Source organism: Balaenoptera ricei, chromosome 9 (assembly GCF_028023285.1).
Source record: "Balaenoptera ricei isolate mBalRic1 chromosome 9, mBalRic1.hap2, whole genome shotgun sequence".
Lineage (NCBI taxonomy): Eukaryota > Metazoa > Chordata > Mammalia > Artiodactyla > Balaenopteridae > Balaenoptera > Balaenoptera ricei.
Genome location: NC_082647.1, coordinates 77349147 through 77374733, shown reverse-complemented (window position 1 = coordinate 77374733; position 25587 = coordinate 77349147). Strand labels below are relative to the sequence as shown.

The 25587-nt window shown below is 38.0% G+C and overlaps 1 protein-coding gene across 4 annotated transcripts in view; it reads left to right on the top strand.

Annotated features, from left to right (window-relative positions):
* Positions 1 to 668: 668 nt before the first annotated feature.
* Positions 669 to 25587, top strand: part of RUNDC3B (RUN domain containing 3B) — a 152877-nt gene continuing 127958 nt past the window's right edge. For all 4 annotated transcript variants that reach the window (XM_059934021.1, XM_059934019.1, XM_059934020.1 and 1 more), the window contains exon 1: positions 669 to 1182. In XM_059934021.1, the coding sequence (XP_059790004.1) occupies positions 1061 to 1182 (122 nt within the window). In that variant the 5' untranslated portion in view covers positions 669 to 1060. The remainder of the gene's footprint in view (positions 1183 to 25587) is intronic.

Below are 25587 nucleotides of genomic sequence, written 5' to 3'. Positions count from 1 at the left end.
CGCACCGCTCTCGTTCTTCTGTGGGTGGTCAGTCCGGGCTGCAGGCCTTGCTGGGGGCTAGGGTAGGAGCGAAGTGGCGTCAAAAATCCCACCACCAGACGCCGCAAGAGGGATGTTCTGCGGGCAGTTTCCCTCTTTGGGCTATCTGTAGCTGTCTACTAGGCCAGGGGAGGGCGTTAGGACAAAAGAAAATCCGCTCCTTTCCTGGGAGTTAGCCCTGGGTCAGGTGCGGGAGCCGCCGCTGCTGCTGGCTCGGCCTTGTAGCTACGGATGCCACTAGGCTGGGGAGTCGGATTCTGGGAACGGGATCAGCCGTTAGAGCTAGCGATCCCAGCCGTTAGCTGGGCTCCGGGCAAGGGTGGTCAACACGCCCCGAGCACTCCCGAGTCCCGCATCCCACAATCCCCAGGGCAGCTGCGGCGCTGCTCCCCTGAGGGCCGACTGCCTGCGGCTCACCGGCTGCGAGCGCGGGCCCGGCGTTGACAGCTACCCACGCGCCGGGGCGGGGCTCTAGCAGGTTGCTTTAAAGATCCGCGCGGCCAGCCCCGCCCCTCGCGCGCCGCGATTGGCTCCAGCTGGGGCGGCATTGGCCCGATAGGGGCATGGAGGGCGGGGCTGCGCCCGTGAGGCCCGTGGCTCTCTGCGGTGCCCGCAGCTGGGGCGCCAGGGGCGTCCGAGCGCGGGTGGTTGGGCCTGCGGGGCCTGCGGGGCCGGCGGGCACGCGCGTGCGCGGCCGCCGAGGTCCCTGGGGGAAGTAGGGGAGCTGCTGACGCCGACCTGCACGCGCTTCCCGGCGGCTGGCGGCGCGCGCAAGGGCGGGGGTGGTGCGTGCGTGTGTGTGGGGTGTGTGTGTGTGTGTGGAGCTCTGGTGCGGAGCGCCAGCCGCCAGTCCCCGGGTGCGAATCCCTCACCGTCCTCCACACCCTCCCTCCGTTCCCCCCTCCTTCCCTTCCACCCTCCCGCGGCCCCACGGCCGCACGCCGAGCGAGAGCCCAGGGAAGCAGGTGTGGGCAGCGGGCGGGGTCGCACGAGACAAAAGGGGCGCAGGGGTCAGCCCGCCATGGCCTCCCGGAGCCTGCGGGGCCTGGGCGGGAACCGCGGCGGGGGCGGCGGCGGCGGCAGGAAGAGCCTGAGCGCCCGCAACGCCGCGGTGGAGAGGAGGAACCTGATCACGGTGTGCAGGTACGGCGCGGCCCGCCGCTTGGGAGAGGAGAGGGGGCCGCCGGCGCCGCGGGCTCAGGGTTGGGGCGAGCGCGAGCCCCTGGGGGTCCCGGAGATAACGGGCTGTAGCCCCGGCCGCTACCGCGCCGGGCGTGTCCGCGGCCCGGAGCGTCCAGAGAGGGGCCGGTCTGGGTACCGCCAAGGCCCCGGACTTTCCATCAATTTCAGTGCTGGGAGCAGCTGAGGGTAGGGCTTGGGGCGGGGCTGGGGGAGGATTTGTTTCGAATGTGCAATCTAGTGTCTGAGTAAAAGAGGAGGGCAGGGAAAAAGAGCTCTTTCATTTAGTGCGCGTTAAGCTGTCAGGCAGCTGTTAGTAAAGCAATCGTTATTGTGATTGTTTACTGTGTTGCCTCAAAATCGGAGTGCGTTTTGTTTGTGTTTTGGCTTGTTTACATATATATTGTCCTTTCGTGCCACATATTAAGTGCCTGCTACATGCTAGCTAAGTGTGTGTGTGTGTGTGTGTGTGTGTGTGTGTCTGTCTGTCTCTCTCTCCGTCCGTGTTCTCTCCACTTTAAATTGCAGTGTTAGTGCTGTTTCTGCAGTTGAAAGCAAGAGTGGGACTGTCGAGGATACCTATTCAGTGATTTATTTCAAGGTCTGCCTTTCTTTAATTGTTTTCTAACTGTAATTGTAGTATTCCCTTGCTTTAGAAAATGTAGAAACATAAGAGGAATAATGACTTTCAGCCAGCCCAGTATTCAGAAATAACTGACTTTTAACATGCTGACATTTTCTTTAAGTCTTGTTTCTGGGTATTAAAAAAAATTGAAGTCCTAAGCATTCATTCCTTAGGAACTTCTTTAAACCATTAAGTTGTTGTAAAATTACGTTGTTCCATCAAACCCCTCCTCATCAGCTGTTGAAAATCCTGTAAGAATGAGAGAATGATGAGACCTTTTCCTCCTTTGCAATTTATATCTGTATTTTTTCTTTTCCTTGTGTAAATAATGTCTAGCATCTTAAAACAGAATATAGATATTTATACTAGGACTATATTCAATAACTTTCAGTGATTTTTTGTTTTTTTACCTTGGACTATTACAGCTGTTTGCCCACTTAGCAGGAAGACCTGCCTTACTGACTTATATGGCACTTGGAGTTATAAACAGTAAAATATTAATATGGAATCTGTTGAATTTACCATTTGTGCTGTCTAGGACGCAACCTTTGGAGGAAGATAGGTTGTGTGAAATTTTTTTTACATCTAAGCAAATTTTTAAAAATTAGGTAAATAGAACAGTAAGCAAGGCTGATTTTCTTACCTTTACATGTATTAAAAAGAATTATTTTTTAAAAAGAGGATGTTTTCAAGCAGACCCCAACATATACAGTGATTCTTGGGGTGATGTATTTCATAAAGGCTCCATAAGTGTTAAGCTTCACAGGGCAGCGACCATGTCTGCTTTTTGCTCAGTTTTCTTTTTTGTTTCATTCTTCCTACCATAGCATCTGACACTCAGTAAATATTTATTATATGAGTAAATCCAGTGGAGGGTAACAGTTTTTGTTTTGGGGAGTTTTGTTTTGTAGTAGTGGCAGCTGAAGTGATTTTGAGTGTTTGCAGCATGGTGTTAATTAACCAAATGTTTCAACCTAAAACGTTAACACCTGGGCTGACATATATTGCTCTGAATCAGTGTGGCAATCTTTTTGAAACGGTGGATGTTGAAGATTTGGGGTAAAACACAGTAGATGGGAAGAGGTTTTATGCTGTACTCATTTTTTAAGACAGAATAAAAAAAAAAAATCAGTGGAGGGTACTGTTCCCTTTGCATCTCCATTTTTGTCACGGCATCAGAGGCAGTTCAGAAGAAAGGGACTTGTACCTCAACCTTATTTAAGTTACATGTTAAGTTATGTTTTAAGAAATTTCAGTCACGTCACACTGATTTGTGTGGACTGTTGTCTGGGCTAGCTGTATTTTTTGTTATGTTTATTTGTCTAATTCTTCTTCTCTACTCTGAAGTTAGTATAAGTGCTGACTTTAGTTACAGTTTACATGTAAACTTAGTATTGTAGCTAAAATATATTTCAGTTTCTGGCTTAGATTTCAACTTGTGTATTTATTTATGTGGATAATACTACTAACACTGTTCTTCATGTCCAGATAGTTGATGGTGCATATAAATTATTATCCTTGTGTAGTAATGGGATGTATTTGATAGGCTTTGTCTAAAAGCCTTTTAGTTTTTGGAAAAAAGTCACTGTAGGCCATTTGGGTGTTTTAAGTATCCCCACCTAAATTCAGCAAAATGAGCAAATCAATATTTATGCATTTCTGTCGCTTTTCACTTTCAGAGTTACCAAACCCTGGGTATCTCACCCATGTCTCTTAATGAATTTATTTAAAAATTTTTATGTAGCAGATCAGACGTGATTTGGTATTTAAGTTGGGAAGAAGCTGGTTTAGTGGACATATAATTGAGTTCTAAGTTTACTTTGTCATTAATTGTGTGCCTTTTAATAAGCCCATTTTCTAGTTTCCTCATCTGTAAAATAAACTTGGACTAGATCATTGGTAATCTTCAATGACAGCCCTGAAACTAATAATAGTCTTCAAGCAGAATGAGTTTATATTTGGTTTTGAATTTCTCCAAACATGAGCAGGGTAATGGTGGACATATGTTTAATGGTAGCTGGATGAGGCATGTGCATTTTTCTCTGTAAACAAAAACATTTTGAATTGTGCCTTCCGTATTGTGACTCTCTGCTGATATTCCGGAAAAATGGAACAGTATAGAAAGCCAAACCAAACCAAAACAAACTCCCCCCACCCCCTGACTATCATTCTATTATGTATATTAATACTTATACAGTAATGATTTTCATTACTCCTTAAACAATTTAGGCATACTGTGCTCTCAGTTTAGGTTTACTACCTTATTATGTAACTACACAATTTTTTCAGTTTAAAAGCACCTTATATAAGAACAATATTATTAGAGTTTGAACTTTGGACGTGAGTTATTTGGTTAGGTGGGATAGTCAGGAATTGAATTTTGGTTCATTGTGATTGCGTATGTAATTAGTTCATCAGTTGTATTTTTTCATGAACATTTATATATTATAGACTAAAAACACTTCGTACTTATCTCAGCAAGTAAGTACTCTTTTATCATATTTTTCACATTGTGGTGGAGAGAAAGTAGGTCATTTGAGGTCTCTAAATGTTCCACACTCAACTCAAAATATTCATAGACTGACTTTAGTTCTGTGTACCAACTAGTATTTTCCCTGAATATTCTCCACCATTTAGAAAAATTAAATTGTTAAAGTCCTTCAGGATTTTTTTTAACCTGCATTTTTCATCCATAGAAAATCAGGTACTACTCATTTTTTTTCTATCATTTTTAAGCTTCATAGGTTATTGAAAAACGTACATATTCCTTTGATTTTAGTTCTGGTGACAAGGAGAATTAAAATATAAATTCTCTTTCTGTGGGTTAACGTCAGTTTATGAAAAATAAATTATTAAGATAAACATTTAAATATACATGGATAAATATTTTAAAATAACATTTGTTAAACGTTTAAACCAGTTCTTTAAGAGAAACTCCCCACACAAAGTCATAAGTTTCCCGTCTTGTGCATGGAAAGGATTAATGAGAGATTGAAAGAGGTAGTATGATGAGATAAGCACAGTGGAGACCAATGATGATTTTCAAAATTAAAGTACTTTTAATAACATGTACATAGTTCTTAGTTTTCTATAGGTCAAGATATTATTTCATAACATGAATGTTAATTCAAATAACAGTACCACCTCATTTCCTCAGTGTTTTTGGGAAATGAGATGCTCATATTTTTCATGTAACTGATGTTTGAGTTAAAATTCTCCTATCAACTGCAGTGCTTTACTCAGCATTTATTGTGGTGTGCAGTCTTCCGTATAACTGAAGCTTATAAATTAAGTGTTCAGATTTAAACTATAATCAAGAATATTTTAAACATTTTGGATGAACTCCTTTTAAAAAAGGATTATGCAGGGACTTCCCTGGTGACACAGTGGATGAGGCTCCGTGCTCCCAGTGCAGGGGGCCTGGGTTTGATCCCTGGTCAGGGAACTAGATCCCACATGCATGTCACAACTGAGAGTTCACATGCCTCAACTAAGGAGCCGGCGAACCGGACCGAAGGAGCCAGCCTACTACAACTAAGACCTGGAGCAACCAAATAAATAAATAAACATTAAAAAAAAAAAAGGATTATACATTTCTCTACCTTATTTTAAAAAACTCTACGTAGTATAATATAATCCTTATCAATGACTTTACTCTGGATCTGTTTCCGTGAATATACCCTGTGTAGTGGTTGCCCTTGGAGACTCTTGAGGTACATAGAGCTGTTTGCTACATGGCCTCAGAAGATTGTGTGTTTGGAGTTCTTGGTCTGTTTTTGCATTTACTGTCTCTTCCTACCAAGTTAGCTGTTATTTCTTGCAACTCTGCCTGTTTCTACCAGCTTTTTTCTTTGTGCTTCTCATCCTGACTTGCTCATTGTAATTGGTTGTGAACTAGGAAAGCAGAGAAGTAAATTTATTTATTTTTGTTAAAAAAAAAAAAAAAAAAAGTCACCGAGAGGCCTGAGTTCAGTGAGTGAGCTTTAGCACTCTGAACTTCTTAACATTCTGGTTGCTGAATAATCGGGAAAAAAATGATCTATTCCTATGCTTAAGCAGGGTGGAGGCATTGCAGATATGTGAAGTATTACCGAGTATTACTGGTGGTATAATCCTCTAAATAACTTTAAATTCAGTGACTTACTTTCCTTGTTACTATTGATATTTGCTTGAGAATGCCCTTTTAAGACTGTTCATACCTTGCCTATAGTGATTATATTTTTGGCTAAAGCTCTTTTAGTCAAGCTATACATAGTAGAACTTTGGGTTGGGACTTTGAGCAACATTACCTGTACTGTATTGCTTTGGAGAAGGTTCAGTATCATTTCTAAAGATTCTTAGAGCCCTAATAGTAGGTTTTCACAATGGAGGTAGGATGATCATCCCACCAGTCGGAGGTAGGCTTCTCAGCATTCACGGAAGGTCATTATCTCTTCCCCTAGCTTAACTGGGTTCATATTCAACTGACAACAGAGAATAGCTGTCCCCTACACATTTATTAGAGGGTATTATCTTTTTTAAAAATAATTAATTAATTTATTTATTTATTTTTGGCTGTGTTGGGTCTTCGTTTCTGTGAGAGGGCTTTCTCTAGTTGCAGCAAGCGGGGGCCACTCTTCATCGCGGTGCGCGGGCCTCTCACTATCGCGGCCTCTCTTGTTGCGGGGCACAGGCTCCAGATGCGCAGGCTCAGTAGTTGTGGCTCACGGGCCCAGTTGCTCCGCGGCATGTGGGATCTTCCCAGGCCAGGGCTCGAACCCGTGTCTCCTGCATTGGCAGGCAGATTCTCAACCACTGCGGCACCAGGGAAGCCCTAGACGGTATTATCTTAACTTCACTGCTGACTGATAAATGTCAGAAGTCAGGTGAGAGATATGATATTGAGGGGGGAGATCTGTGAAGCTTATCCACTATTATATTCAGTCTTACAGGTTTATAAAATGTATCTCTGGATCAGTCCAGATCATCAGAGAGCAGTTGAGTATGTAGACTGCATTGCTTTGCACTCTCCTATCCCAGTTGCTTTTGCCCCTATCGTGCATTGATAAGATTCCATCAGCCTACCTTGAGAGTCAGCAGAAGAAGCAATTACAGAGGATCTTCTTGAAATTGTTGTCAAAAACATTGTTTATTATGTCAAAAAGTATCTTCTTTTGTGAAGATTTTTATGAGAAATAGCTGTCTTTTTTTTGTGCCAAGAATTGTAGCTTTAGGCAGTTGATTTATTTGTATCTACTGGGCATGAATGTGTAACTGACAACTTCTCTTTTCTCATACAGCTATTAGAAGTCTTAGTGTTAAATCTGTGGCCAACCTCTAAAACACATGTAGAACATCATAGTGATGTATCAGTATTTAGCCTCATTTCTAGCAACAATTTTTCTATATGCATATAAGTCAATTTTTATTGACTTATATGCACATAGAAAAGTACACACAGCATAGGTGTATAATGAATTGTTTTTGCAAAGAGAATACAACTTTGTAACCAGCACCCAGGTCAAGAAAAAGAGCGTTACCCAGAGGAAATGAAATCATTATGTCAGAAAGGTATCTGCACCCGCATGTTCATTGCAGCATTATTTCCAGTAGTCAAGACATGGAAGCAACTTAAGTGTCCATTGATTGATGAATGGATAAAGAAGATGTGGTACATAGATACACAATGGAATATTACTCAGCCATAAAAAAGAGGGAAATCCTGCCATTTGCCACAGCATGGATAGACCTTGAGGGCAGTATGCTAAGTGAAGTAAGTCAGAGAAAGACAAATACTGTATGATCTCACTTATATGTGGAATCTTAAAAAAATCATACTCATAGATACAGAGAACAGATTGGTGGTTGCAAGAGGCAGGGGGTGGAAGGTTAGCAGAAGGGTGAAGGTGGTCAAAAGATACAGACTTCCAGTTTTAAGATAAATAAGTTCTGGGGATGTAATAATAATAATAAAAGAGAGTATTACCCAAATCCCCAGAAACCTCTTCCTTGCCTTCTTTCATACTACCCTTATGAAGGGTAACCATTCTCCTAGCTCTCAACACAATTGTTTAGTTTTACCTTTTTCTGAATTTGAATGTGTTGGGTCTTTGTCGCTGCATGCCGGCTTTCTCTAGTTGTGGTGAGCGGGGGCTACTCTTTGTTGCCTTGCGCGGGCTTCTCATTGCGGTGGCTTCTCTTGTAGTGGAGCACGGGCTCTAGGCGCGCGGGCTTCAGTAGTTGTGGCTCATGGGCTCTAGAGAGCAGGCTTAGTAGTTGTGGAGCACGGGCTTAGTTGCTCCGTGGCATGTGGGATCTTCCCCCACCAGGGCTCGAACCCGTGTCCCCTGCATTGGCAGGCGGATTCTTAACCACTGTGCCACCAGGGAAGTCCGTGTACCTTTTTCTATTTAGCTTATTTTGCTCAACATTATGTTTGTGAGATTAACCGTTTTTGTTGCACGTAACTGTAGTTTGTTAATTTTCATTGCTGTATCTTTTTCCATTGTATGAATATACCGCAGTTTATCCATTCAGCCTAATGGACATTCGAGTTGTTTTCACTTTTTGACTATTACTAATTGAATATTCATGAATATGTATTTTGGTGAATATATGTACATATTTCTGTCAGAGATATACCTATGAGTGGAGTTCCTGGGTTATATGGCATGCATATGTTCAGCTTCAGTGGATGTAACAGTTTTCCAAAGGCATGGTACCAGTCTGCATAGTAGTGAGCAGTGTACAGTTGACCCTTGAACAATGCAGGGGTTAGGGGTGCTGACCCTCAGCGCAGTCAAAAATCTGCATGTAACTTCACAGTGGGCCCTTTGCATCGGTAGTTCTGCGTTCTCAGATTCTACCAACCGCTGCTTGTGTAGTACTGTATTTAGTGAAAAGAAATCTGCATAAAAGTGGACCTGTGCAGTTCAAACCCGTGTTGCTCAATGGTCAACTGTATAAGAATTCCAGTTGCTCTACATGCTCACCAACACTTGAAATTTTGTATTTCCCTGATGTCTATTGAAGTTAAGCACCTTTCCATAAGTCTGTTGGCCATTTGGAGAGTCTCTTTTGTGAAGTGCCAGTTCAAGTCGTTCATCACCTGGAATATCTGACTTTTTGATTCCTCTGATGTGTAACTCTGTACATTCTATGTGGGTCTTTTGCTGGATATATTTAAGGCAAGCATCTTTTCCCATTTGGTGGCTTGATTTTTCATTCTCTTTGTAGTGTGTTTTTATGAACAGAAGTTCCTAATTGTAAAGTAGTCCATAAATTTCCTTCATGGGTTGCTTATTGTGACCTGAAATTGGCAGTAATGAAAATATTATCCTGTTTTCTTCTGAAAGATTTATTGTTTTGCTTTTTTACATTTATATCAACAATCTACCTGTACTTGATTTAAATATTTACCTTAGGAAAATCAATTTGACCTGGTACCATTTATTAAAAAGACCATGCTTTTCCCACTACACTCAAGTGTCACATTTATCAGAAGTCAGGTGACTGGATCATTTGTCTGCTTCTGGACTCCCTCTTCTGTTCCATTAGTCTATTTGTCTGTCCTTGAGCTAATATCATACTGGCTGAATAACTATAACTTTATAATATGTCTTGATGTTTGGTAATGTAAGTTCTCCAGCTTTGTTGTTCAAGATTGTCTTGTCTATTCTTGGGCTTTGCAAACTAGATTTCGAATCAGCATGTCAATTTCCATTAAAAAATCTGCTGGGATTTTTATTAAGATTGCACTTAATCTATAAATCAATTTTGGGAATTGTCATTTTTATGAGACTTAAATGCAATCTATGAATATACTATATCCATTCCTTCATGTATTTAACTATTCTGAAATTTTTCTCAAAGATGTTTTGTAGTTTTGAACACATAGATATTGTATCTCTTTTTAGATTTGTCCTTCCATATTTGATATGTCTGTATTATTATAATAGATAGTTTAAAAACTTTTTCGGACTTCCCTGGTGGTGCAGTGGTTAAGAATCCGCCTGCCAATGCGGGGGACATGGGTTCAATCCCTGGTCCAGGAAGATCCCACATGGCCGCGGAGCAACTAAGCCCGTGTGCCACAACTACTGAGTCTGCACTCTAGAGCCTGCGTGCCTAGAGCCCTTGCTCTGCAACAAGAGAAGCCACTGCAATGAGAAGCCTGTGCACCGCAACAAAGAGTAGCCCCCGCTCACCACAACCAGACAAAAGCCCCTGCGCAGCAACGAAGACCCAACGCAGCCAAAAATACATAAATAAATAAATTTATAAAAAAAAAAACCCAACCTTTTCATTTTCTTTCTTTTTTGCTGATATATAGACATGGAATTTACCTTTTAAAATATTGGTCTTGTAATCTAGCAATTTTATCAGATTTACTTATTAAATCTAATAGATTTTCTGCAGTTTTTTGTTTATTTGTTTTAGCATTCTGAGTACATTGTCATGTCTTGTGCCTGTTTTATTTCTTCCCTTTTTAAACTTTATGTCTTTTCTTTTTTGTCTTACTGCACTGGCTAGGACCACAGTATTACAGAAAGCATTAATAGTTTTACCTTAAAGTAGGATGTTTGCAGTAGGTTTGTTTTAGTTCCCTTCTACTTGTAGATTGCTGAGAATTTTTATCATAAGTGAATACTGAATACTCTATTAACAAATATTTTTTCTGTCTATCAGGATGAACGTATGATTTCTCTCCTTTTTTCTTTTTATGTAGTGAATTACATTGATTGACTTTTTAGTGCTAAACTACCCTGGAATAAAAAAACTGGGTTGTGCTGTATTATCTTTTTTACATATCTTTACCTTCAGTGAGTTGATATTTTATTTGGGATTTTTGCATATTTGTTCATGAAAGTGATTGGTCTGTAATTGTTCTTTCTTATGGTGTCCTTGTCTCGGTTTGTTGTTAAAATTATCTGACCTTACAAAACAAGTTGGGAAATGTTCTTTTGTGTTCTGTAGAAGAATTTGTGTATGATTAATATTATTTCTTTCTTAAACTTTTGGAAGAATTCACCAGGGAAGAAATCTGAACCGCAAATTGTCTTTGTGGGAAGTCGTTTAGTAACAGATTCAATTTATTTAATAGATACTGAACAATTGAGATTTCCTGTTTCTTCTTTTATCAGTTTCAGGGAGTTCTTCAAGGAATACACCGATTTCATGTATGTTATCAAATTTAAACTTAAAACTTTTCTTAATATCCTCTTAATATCTTTCTATTGTTTAAAAATCTGTAGTCATTTTCCATTTTTCTCTCCTGGTACTGGTAATCTCTGTTTTTCCCATGTTTTTTTTCTTACTAGGAGTATATAAATTTTATTAATATCTTCAGAGAACCAGCCTTTGGCTTTGTTAATTTCCTCTGTTGTATATTTGTTTCTTAATTTATTGATTTCTCTTCCCGTCTTTATTTCCTTCCTTCCACTTTTTTTAAAGTTCATTTTCTTTTTCTAATTTCTTGAGATGGGAGTTTAAATCATTGTTTTTCAGCCTTTTGCCTTTCCGATCTATGCATTTTAAGACTGCACATTCCCTTGTTTGACATTGCTTTGAGATAGCAAACAAGATTTAAAATTTGTATCTTCACTATTAATTAGTTTAAAATGTTTTCTACTTTCTGTTGGGATTTCTTTTTTGACTCATGGGTTATTTTAAAAGGTATTGTTTAATTTTCAGACAGCTGAGGATTTTCTATTTTTAGTTATTGAATTCTAACTTAATTCCACTGTGCACAGAATATTCTAAAAGATTTTAAAGTTTTGAATTTTTATTTATGTTTGCTTTATGATGCAACATATGGTTAATTTTGATAAATATTTTATATGCATTTGAAAAGAATATAAACAGTCCTCTGTATCCACCGGTTCCACATCCGCCAATATGGAGGGCCAACTTTAAGGGACTTGAGGATCTGTGGATTTTGGTATCCTCAGGGGTCCTGGAACCAATTCCCCACAGATATCGAGGGACGACTGTATGCTGTCATTGTTGATTGCATGTATGCCAATTAGATCTAGTATGTTAATTGTGTTCATATCTTCTGTATCCTTACTAGTTTTTTGTGTGCTTAGCCTGATATTAAGAGAGATGTGTTAAAGTCTGTCTCTATGAGTATAGATTTGTCTTTTTCTCCTCTTAGTTCTGTCATATTTTTAAAAATTTATTTATTTTTTTATTATTGTTATTATTTTTCTTTGGCTGTGTTGGGTCTTCGTTGTGGCATGCGGGTTTCTCTCTTTAGTTGTGACGCATGGGCTCCAGGGTATGTGGGCTCTGTAGTTTGTGGCATGTGGGCTCTCTCGTTGAGGTGCACGAGCTCAGTAGTTGTGCTGCATGGGCTTAGTTGCCCCGCGGCATGTGGGATCTTAGTTCCCCACCAGGGATCGAACCTAGGTCCCCTGCATTGGAAGGCGGATTCTTTGCCACTGGACCACCAGGGAAGTCCCTGTCATTATTTTGTTGTTGTTGTTGTAAGTATTTTGTTGCTCGATTACTAGGTGGGTGCAGATTTAGAATTGTGATCTCTTCCTAGTGATTTCATTCCTTTGTTATCATGAAATGTCCTTCTTTATCTCTAATACTGTTCCTACCTTAAAGTCTATTTTTTTCCTGCTATTAACGTAGTTAAAACAGCTTTCTTGTAGTTAGCATTTGTATGATGTACTTTTTCCATTCTTTTTTTCCCCTTAATATTTATTTATTTATTTATTTATTTAGGCTGGGCCAGGTCTGCGTTGCAGCATGTTTAGTTGCAGCATGCGGGATCTTTTAGTTGTGGCATGCAGACTTCTTAGTTGCGGCATGCATTCAGGATCTAGTTCCCCGACCAGGGATCGAACCTGGGCCCTCTGCGCTGGGAGCGTGGAGTCTTACCCACTGGACCACCAGGGAAGTCTCTACTTTTTCCATTCCTAACTTTCAGTATTTCTGGGTCCTTAAATTTAAAGTGTCTCTTGTAGGCAGGATAGAATTGAATTTTGCATTTTATCTAGTGTTTTATTTAGAGTATTTAGCCCATCTCTATGTAATGTTATTACATTTGGGTTTATGGCTACCATTTTACTATTTATGTTCACTTTTTCTCTCTTCTTGTTTTCTTATATATCAGTATTTTTTATTATTTCATTTATTCCACATAGAGTTTTTCTCTCCATGAACTTGTTGGTCATATATTCTTTTCTGTTTTCTATACAGTTGACCCTTGAACAATGTGGGGGTTGGGATGCTGACCCTCCACAAGTCAAAAATCCACGTGTAACTGTGCAGTCAGCCCTCCATACTTGTGATTCTGCATCCACAGATTCACCCAACCGTGGATCATATACTACTGTAGTATGTATTTATGGGAAATAAATGGTCCATGTATAAGTGGACCTCTGCAGTTCAAACCTGTGTTGTTCAAGGGTCATCTGTTCATATATTTGGTTTCTATCCTTTGGGCAGTTACCCTTGATTTATTACATATAATGCAAATTTAAATTTTATTGCCTCTCCAGTAGTGTTAGAACCATTTATCCCCCCTCATCCTAAAACATACTTTTAAATAAATATGACTCTCATTATGCTGTAATCTAATTATCTTTTTGTCTCCTATTAGAATGTACATTTCTCAAGTCCAGGAATCATAGTTTATTCAGCATCTGTTTTATTCCCAGCATCTAGTATGCAGTGGGCATGTTTATCAAATGAGGTAATTCTCCCTAACTAGTGAAGAATAATAGCAGTGGACATTTCCAAAATAAGGTTGAAGGTGAATTAAAGAACCATCCTCACTTATTTTTAAACAGTCACCCTAATGACTAATCTCAGTAATGACTAATGACAGTAGAGTTTTAAACATCTAATAGCTTTAGACTCACAGATATAGAGAACAAACTAGTGGTTACCAGTGGGGAGAGGAAAGGGAGGAGGAGGGGCAATATAAGGGTAGGGGATTAAGAGGTATAAACTGTTAGGTATAAAATAATCTATAAGGGTATATTGTACAACACAGGGAAGATAGCAAATATTTTATAATAACTATAAATAGAATATAACCTTTAAAAACTGAAAACAAATAAAAAGCATTCAAATTTAAAAAAATCTAATAGCTTCAGTAGTAGAATTGTCTGTCTAGTTTACTAGATAGCTTACCTATGTTAAAATATATTGCTTGAATATTTTCATTTGTCAATGAGTAAAGAAGAATTGGATTCCAAAGGGATATGTGATCCAAGTGTACAGTGAAAGTATTCTTTATTAAAATGATTTTAATTGGGAGTATTTCATATAAGAAGTCAAATGAGTTATTATAAGATGGGAAATTTTCTTGGTTTAAATACTTTGCAATTTTAAATAACTTTTTTAAAATTGTCCTTTTTTTTAAAAGATAGTGCTTCAATGTTATTTTTCATGTTGTGCAATCTTGCTCTCATCAGTCTGCTTATATAGCAGTACAAGATGTTAATAATATACTATCTCAGCCTTAAGGTACCTAGATTAACAATTGTCTTTTGAAAGAAATTTTGACAGTAGAGGTGGGGAAAATATTTTAAAATATACTTCTCTCTCTCTCTTTTTTTGATTTTTACATTGAGCAAAAGTTTAAAAAATGTTAAACACTGCCAAAATAGACTTTTGAATTTCACAGTATATATTCCAGATGGTTGGAACTTTTTTATTCTGTGTTTAAATAAAACTTTATTTACAGAAACAGGCAACTGGTTGGTTTTGGCCTGTGGACAATAGTCTACAGACTCCTGCTAAATGGATATATGAAAAGTATTTTTTTCTCCTTACAAAGGAATTTAAATTATAGAAAAAATAAAGGGGAAAATACACATGATGGTTGGGAGTTCTTAACTTGCGTAAAACTGGAAAAAAGAAGGCAAATTGCTGATTCAAAAAGATTTCGGGGGTTTCTTTTTTATTAATTTAATTTAATTTTTTTTTATACAGCAGGTTATTAGTCATCCATTTTATACACATCAGTGTATACATGTCAATCCCAATCTCCCAATTCATCACACCACAACCCCCACCCCCCGTGGCTTTCCCCCCTTGGTGTCCATACGTTTGTTCTCTACATCTGTGTCTCCATTTCTGCCCTGCAAACCGGTTCATCTGTACCATTTTTCTAGGTTCCACATATATGCGTTAATATACGATATTTGTTTTTCTCTTTCTGACTTACTTCACTCTGTATGACCGTCTCTAGATCCATCCACAACTCTACAAATGACCCAATTTCGTTCATTTTTATGGCTGAGTAATATTCCATTGTATATATGTACCGCATCTTCTTTATCCATTCGTCTGTCGATGGGCATTTAGGTTGCTTACACGACCTGGCTATTGTAAATAGTGCTGCAATGAACGTTGGGGTGCATGTGTCTTTTTGAATTACGGTTTTCTCTGTGTATATGCCCAGTAGTGGGATTGCTGGGTCATATGGTAATTCTATTTTTAGTTTTTTAAGTAACCTCCATACTGTTCTCCATAGTGGCTGTATCAATTTACATTCCCACCAACAGTGGGGATTCCCTTTTCTCCACACCCTCTCCAGCATTTGTTGTTTGTAGATTTTCTGATGATGCCCATTCTGACTGGTGTGAGGTGATACCTCATTGTAGTTTTGATTTGCATTTCTCTAATAATTAGTGATGTTGAGCAGCTTTTCATGTGCTTCTTGGCCATCTGTATGTCTTCTTTGGAGAAATGTCTATTCAGGTCTTCTGCCCATTTTTTGATTGGGTTGTTTGTTTTTTTAATATTGAGCTGCATGAGCTGTTTATATATTTTGGAGATTAATCCTTTGTCCGTTCATTCGTTTGCATATATTTTCTCCCATTCTGAGGGTTGTCTTTCCACCTTGTTTGTAGTTTCCTTTGCTTTGCAAAAGCTTTTAAGTTTCATTAGGTCCCATTTGTTTATTTTTGTTTCCATTACTCTAGGAGGTGAATCAAAAAAGATCTTGCTGTGATTTATGTCATGGAGTGTTGTGCCATGTTTTCCTCTAAGGCTTTTATAGTGTCCGGTCTTATATTTAGGTCTCTAATCTATTTTGAGTTTATTTTTGTGTATGGTGTTAGGGAGTGTTCTAATTTCATTCTTTTACATGTAGCTGTCCAGTTTTCCCAGCACCACTTATTGAAGAGGCTGTCTTTTCTCCATTGTATATCCTTGCCTCCTTTGTCAGAGATTAGTTGACCATAGGCACGTGGGTTTATCTCTGGGCTTTCTGTCCTATTCCATTGATCTATATTTCTGTTTTTGTGCCAGTACCATATTGTCTTGATTACTGTAGCTTTGTAGTATAGTCTGAAGTCAGAGAGTCTGATTCCTCCAGCTCTGTTTTTTTCCCTCAAGACTGTTTTGGCTATTGGGGTCTTTTGTGTCTCCATACAAATTTTAAGATTTTTTCTTCTAGTTCTGTAAAAAATGTGATTGGTAATTTGATAGGGATTGCATTGAATCTGTAGATTGCTTTGGGTAGTAGAGTCATTTTCACAATATTGATTCTTCCAATCCAAGAACATGGTATATCTCTCCATCTGTTTGTATCATCTTTAATTTCTTTCATCAGTGTCTTATAGTTTTCTGCATACAGGTCTTTTGTCTCCCTAGGTAGGTTTGTTCCTAGGTGTTTTATTCTTTTTGTTGCAATGGGAAATGGGAGTGTTTCCTTAAGTTCTCTTTCAGATTTTTCATCATTAGTGTATAGGAATGCAAGAGATTTCTGTGCATTAATTTTGTATCCTGCAACTTTACCAAATTCATTGATTAGCTCTAGTAGTTTTCTGGTGGCATCTTTCGGTTTCTCTGTGTATAGTATCATGTCATCTGCAAACAGTGACAGTTTTACTTCTTCTTTTCCAATTTGGATTCCTTTTATTTCTTTTTCTTCTCTGATTGCCGTGGCCAGGACTTCCAAAACTATGTTGAATAATAGTGGCAAGAGTGGACATCCTTGTCTTGTTCCTGATCTTAGAGGAAATGCTTTCATTTTTTTACCATTGAGAATGATGTTTGCTGTGGGTTTGTCGTATATGGCCTTTATTATGTTGAGGTAGGTTTCCTGTATGCCCACTTTCTGGAGAGTTTTTATCATAAATGGGTGATGAATTTTGTCAAAAGCTTTTTCTGCATCTATTGAGATGATCATATGGTTTTTCTCCTTCAATTTGTTAATATGGTGTATCACATTGATTGATTTGCATGTATTGAAGAATCCTTGCATCCCTGGGATAAATTCCACTTGATCATGGTGTATGACCCTTTTAATGTGTTGTTGGATTCTGTTTGTTAGTATTTTGTTGAGGAATTTTGCATCTATATTCATCAGTGATATTGGTCTGTAATTTTCTGTTTTTGTAGTATTTTTGTCTGGTTTTGGTATCAGGATGATGGTGGGCTCATAAAATGAGTTTGGGAGTGTTCCTTCCTCTGCAATTTTTTGGAAGAGTTTGAGAAGGATGGGTGTTAGGTCTTCTCCAAATGTTTGATAGAATTCACCTGTGAAGCCATCTGGTCCTGGACTTTTGTTTGTTGGAAGATTTTTAATCACAGTTTCAATTTCATTACTTGTGATTATTCTGTTCATATTTTCTGTTTCTTCCTGGTTCAGTCTTGGAAGGTCATACCTTTCTAAGAATTTGTCCATTTCTTCCAGGTTGTCCATTTTATTGGCATAGAGTTGCTTGTAGTAGTCTCTTAGGATGCTTTGTATTTCTGCAGTGTCTGTTGTAACTTCTCCTTTTTCATTTCTGATTTTATTGATTTGAGTCCTCTCCCTCTTTTTCTTGATGAGTCTGGTTAATGGTTTATCAATTTTGTTTATGTTCTCAAAGAACCAGCTTTTAGTTTTATTGATCTTTGCTATTGTTTTCTTTGTTTCTATTTCATTTATTTCCGCTCTGATCTTTATGATTTCTTTCCTTCTGCTAACTTTGGGTTTTGTTTGTTCTTCTTTCTCTAGTTCCTTTAGGTGTAAGGTTAGATTGTTTATTTGAGACTTTTCTTGTTTCTTTAGGTAGGCTTGTAGTGCTCTAAACTTCCCTCTTAGAACTGCTTTTGCTGCATTCCATAGGTTTTGGATCATCATGTTTTCGTTGTATTTTGTCTCTAGGTATGTTTTGATTTCTTCAGTGATCTCTTGGTTATTTAGTAACGTACTGTTTAGCCTCCATGTGTTTGTGGTTTTTTAATGTTTTTTTTCCCTGTAATTGATTTCTAATCTCATAGCATTGTGGTCAGAAAAGATGCTTGATATGATTTCAGTTTTCTTAAATTTACTGAGGTTTGATTTGTGACCCAAGACGTGATCTATCCTGGAGAATGTTCCATGTGCCCTTGAGAAGAAAGTGTAATCTGCTGTTTTTGGATGGAATGTCCTATAAATATCAATTAAATCTATCTGGTCTATTGTGTCATTTAAAGCTTGTTTCCTTATTAATTTTCTGTTTGGATGATCTCTCCATTGGTGTAAGTGAGGTGTTAGAGTCCCCCACTGTTATTGTGTTACTGTCAATTTCCTCTTTTATAGCTGTTAGTAGTTGCCTTATGTATTGAGGTGCTCCTATGTTGGGTGCATGTATATTTATAATTGTTATATCTTCTTCTTGGATTGATCCCTTTTTCTTTATGTAGTGTCTTTCCTTGTCTCTTGTAACATTCTTTATTTTAAGGTCTTTTATCTGATATGAGTATAGCTACTCCAGCTTTCTTTTGATTTCCATTTTCATGGAATATCTTTTTCCATCCCCTCACTTTCAGTCTGTATGTGTCCCTAGGTCTGAAGTGGGTCTCTTGTAGACAGCATATATATGGGTCTTGTTTTTGTATCCATTCAGCGAGCCTGTGTCTTTTGGTTGGAGCATTTAATCCATTCATGTTTAAGGTATTTATCAATATGTATGTTCCTATTACCATTTTCTTAATTGTTATGGGTTTGTTTTTGTAGGTCCTTTTCTTCTCTTGTGTTTCCCACTTAGAGAAGTTCCTTTAGCATTTGTTGTAGAGCTGGTGTGGTGGTGCTGAATTCTCTTAGCTTTTGCTTGTCTGTAAAGCTTTTGATTTCTCCATTGAATCTGAATGAGATCCTTGCCAGGTAGAGTAATCTTGGTAGTACGTTCTTCTCTTTCATCACTTTAAATATATCATGCCACTCCCTTCTGGCTTATAGAGTTTCTGTTGAGAAATCAGCTGTTAACTCCTATGGGAGTTCCCTTGTATGTTATTTGTCGTTTTTCCCTTGTTGCTTTCAATAATTTTTCTTTGTCTTTAATTTTTGTCAATTTCATCACTGTGTGTCTCGGCGTGTTTCTCCTTGGGTTTATCCTGCCTGGGACTCTCTGCGCTTCCTGGACTTGGGTGGCTATTTCCTTTCCCATGTTAGGGACGTTTTCGACTATAATCTCTTCAAATATTTTCTCGGGTCCTTTCTCTCTCTCTTCTCTTTCTGGGACCCCTATAATGCGAATGTTGTTGCGTTTAATGTTGTCCCAGAAGCCTCTTAGGCTGTCTTCGTTTCTTTTCATTCTTTTTCTTTATCCTGTTCCGTGGCAGTGAATTCCACCATTCTGTCTTCCAGGTCACTTATCCGTTCTTTTGCCTCAGTTATTCTGCTATTGATTCCTTCTAGTGTATTTTTCATTTCAGTTATTGTATTGTTCATCTCTGTTTGTTTGTTCTTTAATTCTTCTAGGTGTTTGTTCTTTAATTCTTCTAGGTCTTTGTTAAACATTTCTTGCATCTTCTCGATTTTTCCCTCCATTCTTTTTCCAAGGTCCTCGATCATCTTCACTATCATTATTCTGAATTATTTTTCTGGAAGGTTGCCTATCTCCACTTCATTTAGTTGTTTTTCTGGGGTTTTATCTTATTCCTTCATGTGGTACAAAGTCCTCTGCCTTTTCATTTTGTCTGTCTTTCTGTGAATGTGGTTTTCCTTCCACAGGCTGCAGAATTGTATTTCTTCTTGCTTCTGCTGTCTGCCCTCTCGATTGGGGGGGTTTCTGATGTGAAATATGAGAAAAGAAATAAGCCTTCCTTCTAATGAACATATACGTGAATACTGTGCTCATTATCATCCATAGTCACTATTTTACATTACATTTGGGGTGGATTGTATCTTATCTCTTGGCAGCAGATGGCTGCCAAGAGATATGATACAATCCTTGTATCATATCTCCTTGTTGATTATTAACGGTAGGTATTATATTAATGGCAGAGGATCATTACCCCCACACCTTGGTAAAGACTGCTAGTGATAATAATATGTTATAAGGAATCCTATAAATTTGGTGTGAAGTAGTGGAAAGAATTCTCTCTTACAATTTGGATACTTATGTTCTTTTTAAAAATATCACTCTTATGAATGACTATATACTTTTCTAAACCCCTTTTAGTTTAGTTGGTTTTTTTTTTTTTGGCTGTGTTGGGTCTTTGTTGCTGTACGCAGGCTTTCTTTGCTTGCAGCAAGTGGGGGCTATTCTTTGTTGCGGTGTGTGGGCTTCTCGTTGCAGTGGCTTCTTTTTTTTTTTTTAAATAAGTTTATTTATTATTTTTGGCTGTGTTGGGTCTTTGTTGCTGTGCGCGGGCTTTCTGTAGTTGCAGCGAGTGGGGGGCGCTACTCTTCGTTGCAGTGCGTGGGCTTCTCATTGTGGTGGCTTTTTTGTTGTGGAGCATGGGCTGTAGAGCACACGGGCTTCAGTAGATGCGGCATGTGGGCTCAGTAGTTGTGGCTCACGGGCTTAGATGCTCCGCAGTATGTGGGATCTTCCCGGACCAGGGCTTGAACCCGTGTCCCCTGCATTGGCAGGCGGATTCTTAACCATTGCGCCACCAGGGAAGCCCTGCAGTGGCTTCTTGTTACAGAGCATGGGCTCTAGGCACGTGGGCTTCAGTAGTTGTGGCACGCGGGCTCAGTAGTTGTGGCTCACTGGCTTAGTTGCTCCACGGCATATGGGATCTTCCCAAACCAGAGCTTGAAGCTGTGTCCCCTGCATTGGCAGGTGGATTCTTAACCACTGTGCCACCAGGGGAGCCCCCCCCCTTTTAGTTTTGAAATGTGATGATTCTGTATGCTTTTATGTACTTTACTTATCTTAAGGTATATTTCCATGTAAAGGGATATAACAATATAGATAATAAAATCTCATTTTTGTGAAATGAATTTTTTTCTGAAGCATATTTGATAAATGGTTAAGATTACATAAGCTTGTTTTAAAGAGATGGGGGTACATTTCTTTCCTACTCGATTGCTCTGTGTATATGGGACTACATCTGTGTATATTACTAATGCAGGAACTAAATATTAAAGATGAATTTTCACTCTTTAAATAGTTTCTTTCCAATAAAGAGTGTACATATTTAACACAGTAAGTTATTTTGGCCTGCAAGAAAATTCTTTTTTTATTATTGAAGTATAGTTGATTTACAATATTGTGTTAGTTTCAGGTATGCAGCACAGTGATTCAGATATATATATTTAGATATATATATGTCTATATGTATCTATATATAGATATATATGTATTACTTTTCAGGTTGTTTTCCCTTATAGGTATTACAGAATATTGAGTATAGTTCCCTGTGCTATACAGTAGGTTCTTGTTGGTTATCTATTTTATATATAGTAGTGTGTATATGTTAATCCCAAACTCCTAATTTATCCCTCTGCCCACCCCCTGTTCCTCTTTGGTAACCGTAAGTTTGTTTTCTATGTCTGTGAGTCTCTTTCTGTTTTGTAAATAAGTTCATTTGTATGATTTTTTAAAAATTTCATATATAAACAATATCATATGATATTTATCTTTCTGTGTCTGGCTTACTTCACTTAGTATGATAATCTCTAGGTCCATCTGTGTTGCTACAAATGGCATTATTTCATTCTTTTTTATGGCTGAGTATATTCCATTATATATGCATACTACATCTTCTTTATCCATCCGTCGATGGACATTTTGGTTTGCTTCCATGTTTTGACTGTTGTAAATAGTGCTGCTATGAACATTGGAGTGCATGTATCTTTTTGAATTATGGTTTTCTGAGGATATGTGCACAGGAATGGGATTGCAGGATCATATGATAGCTCTGTTTTTAGCTTTTTAAGGAAAAGTAATTTTATTTTTGACTTTATTGTGACATTTTTTGCTTTTAACTATTCGTTGTTACAGTTATGTTACAAACTTATGAGCTGTGGAAGGAATTAATATGGGTGCAATGAAGATTTTTTTAAACGTAGTTTTGGTAACCATCTCATCTTTCTTGGTATGTTTCCAAAGGGAGAAAGGTAGTTCCTGCTTTAAGTTTGATGGTTTTAGTCACATTTTTTCTTATTTCTAAGGTAACAAAAATTTCCTTTGGACTTTGAAGGTGGGAAAGAAAACCTTTTAAGAGAGAGACGTTTCAAAAACCGCACTTAAGGGCTTCCCTGGTGGCTCAGTGCTTGAGAGTCTTTCTGCCAATGCAGGGGACACGGGTTTGAGCCCTGGTCTGGGAAGATCCCACATGCCACGGAACAACTAAGCCCGTGCGCCACAACTACTGAGCCTGTGTGTCTGGAGCCTGTGCTCCGCAACAAGAGAGGCCACGATAGTGAGAGGCCCGCACACCGTGATGAAAAGTGGCCCCCGCTTGCCACAACTAGAGAAAGCCCTAGCACAGAAACGAAGACCCAACATAGCAATCAATCAATCAATCTTTAAAAAAAAAAAAAACAAAAAACCGCACTTAATTAAAAGACCCTTTCATGTAAATTTTTGACTTTTTAATTCTTATGTAAAAGCTGTTACTTAGACTTGATTTGGTATTTTTAGACATCCATCAAATTGTCATTTCATTATTTTAAAATCAGTCCTTTTTGGGAAATAGATGACTAATATTGTCATCATTATCAGGAAATAGCTCAGCATCTGTGTGATGTTTTTTGGATGTATTGAAATTCTTTTTACAGGTTTGGTTTTTATAGCATGTCTTAGTTACTGTGTTATGGAGGAAAAGATTCTCACTATTCTGGCATAATGGAACTAGCCACATGATTCTAGAGAAGTAAATGTTGAGTGGGAAGACTTGGCTAGCTAGAAGTAAAACATGGACTCTAAGGAACTAATTTGCCTTCTGAGGTTTTGATTTCTGTTGACAGGAGGAGAGTAGGCTATAAATGATAAAGCAATGCTGGGAAACATTATTTTTCTTCATTATTAACCTTGTTATAATAGAAATTATTTAAAAGGCTTTCTCACCCGTAAAATATCTTCATGCTTAGAAATAACAGAAGTTCTGTCTAATCATATGCTTTGGGATATTTGCACTTTTGTTTTAGTTTTTAGCCAGATACAGAGTTACAAGTAATATAGTGCTCTGAGATTCACCATTTTAGGTTTTCATCATGCAGATAGTGTCTTCTAGAGGAGATGATGCACTAATAACATGATAGAAAGGCATATTTTATTGACTACTGATTGATCTGTACATGGCTCTTGATGCTACAGAGATATATGTGTTACTCTCCATGGCTTTTCCTTCCTATTACATTTACAAAGAAGAACATTTGTTAGGTAATTTTGTGTTATTCCTGGAGGACATTAGTGGCTAAAATGTTACCGGGCTGTTACAGGTGGAAATTGAGTTCTATCTAGCTCTTTTTGATGAAATAAGCACTCTATTATTTTTATCTTTAAATGTAATTTTCAGTTCATTTCACCTATGTGCTTACTATCTTAGATGCCATGCTTTTTTGAAGTGGTAGATTACTCCTACCTTGGGTGTGATTGCAGAGTTAGATTTCCCATTCCGTTCTATCTGTTAAAGATTAGAGAGAAACATTCAGAAGTTTCCTTATTTTTAGGTCAAAGGTGGAGGTGGAGACTGTATGGTTTTTGTTTACTCATTTTAGGAACACTTAGCATTTCATTCTTTTACTGAATAAGAACGTTATACTTATTTATTCTTATTAAAAGTTTGCTGAAGATTGGCAGCACTTTTCTAGTGTATTGTCAATGAAAAGGGCATAGGACACAAAAATGAGTTTTCAAGTCCCTTCTTGAATCTGGTTTTGGTTTACCTTGCTTTTGTTTCTATTCATTTATTCATGTGTTACATGTAGCATTTATCTAACTTGACTATTAGGTGCAAGATACCAACTTCGTCAGAGTTACTTCCTAGTTCTTTTTTTTCTCTCTCTCTTTTACATAATGGCTCCTCTGTTGAGCTCCACTTGCTGTTGTAGATAGCATTATGTAGTTGAACATTAATCTGTCTCAGCCTTTCTCCGTTAGAGTTATTCGTCTGAACCAAAGAAGACTGAAAATTATTTGAGTAACTGTTTTCTCAAGGATATGTAATTACTACCATTCTAGTTGCATTGTTATTTAATTACATACAAAGAATGCTGTAGGGTAGTGGTTCTCAAAGTGTGCTCCTGGCCTCAGACCCTTTTGGAGGTCTGACGCGTCAATAATATTTTCTTAACAAGTCTAGGATATTATTTGCTTTTTGTTCCCATTTTTAAGCAAGTGCACAGTGGTGTTTTCCAGAGACTACATGGTATGTGATATTAGAATAGCTTGAATGCAGAAACAGATGTGAGAATCTAGTTTTCTTCTTTTAAACACAACATAAAAGATATTTGCAAAGATTTAAATAATACTATTGCCACTTTTTTTGTTTTGGAGAATATAGTTTTAATAAAAATATTTGTGCTAACATGTAATGGGTTTATTTGTAATTAATCAGTAAGGCAGTCTTCACTTTGCACAGTTCCAATTAGCACTAATTTTAGTTACGACAGTTTAGTTAAATAATACCAGTCCCACAACAACATGGTTCCAATTTGACGACCACTGTATATTAACTGTGAGTAATTGCATAAAATAAAATTTTGCGGGTAGTTCTTTAGTCCACGGGTCACTGTGTAAATAACAAAATGCACATCATGGTTAGTGACCAATCACATCACTTCTTTCAAAGCCTGTCTAGGATTGGTCAGTGTGCATCTGTTACGAATTCATACATAGAAATCAAAACCTGCAGTTGTGTTGCTTCCTTGTCTCCTGTTTGTAAACCCACATGTCGCTTTATGAAAATGCATATTTGAAAGAGTGAATTGGCCAGCAAAGATGAAACTGTGGCAAAGAAACAGAAAGTGCTAATCTGGAAGTGAAACTTGAATGGAACATAAATGGAGCCATAGAAGAAATAGTTGATCATGGGAATATTGATACTGCTGCTGTTCAAGATAATTTAGATATTCAGTCAGAGGAAATTATTGAAGGCGAACATATTAATATAAATGAGCAAAGTGGTTGTGACCAAAGGATGAAGATGTCCTAGAAGAAGTGATGCTGAAAAACCCCTTCACATTATAGGACCTCTCAGACATTTTCACAGCTTTGAAAATGCAAAGAATAAAATGTTGGAAACTGATTCAAACTTAGAAAAGAATATGACAATTTGCCCAGGCATAGAAAACATGTTCACTTGTATTTTAAGTTATACAATGAGAAGAAAGCAAGCAGTGTTCAAAATACTCTAGATAAGTTTTTTTTTTTTTTACAAAAAAGACACTTTAATTCTCAGTATTGCTAATGTTCTAAATTACAGTATAGTAAATAAATTCGTTTGACTGTTTTTTTCCATTTCCCTGTAGATAATAACTGGCAGTGAGAGAGTTTTTAATATTTTGACAAAAATTTGTAAAGGGCACAGAATAATTGTAATTCTTTCCGTTGATTATTGGGATCACTTTTAGACATTACTCAGTTCTA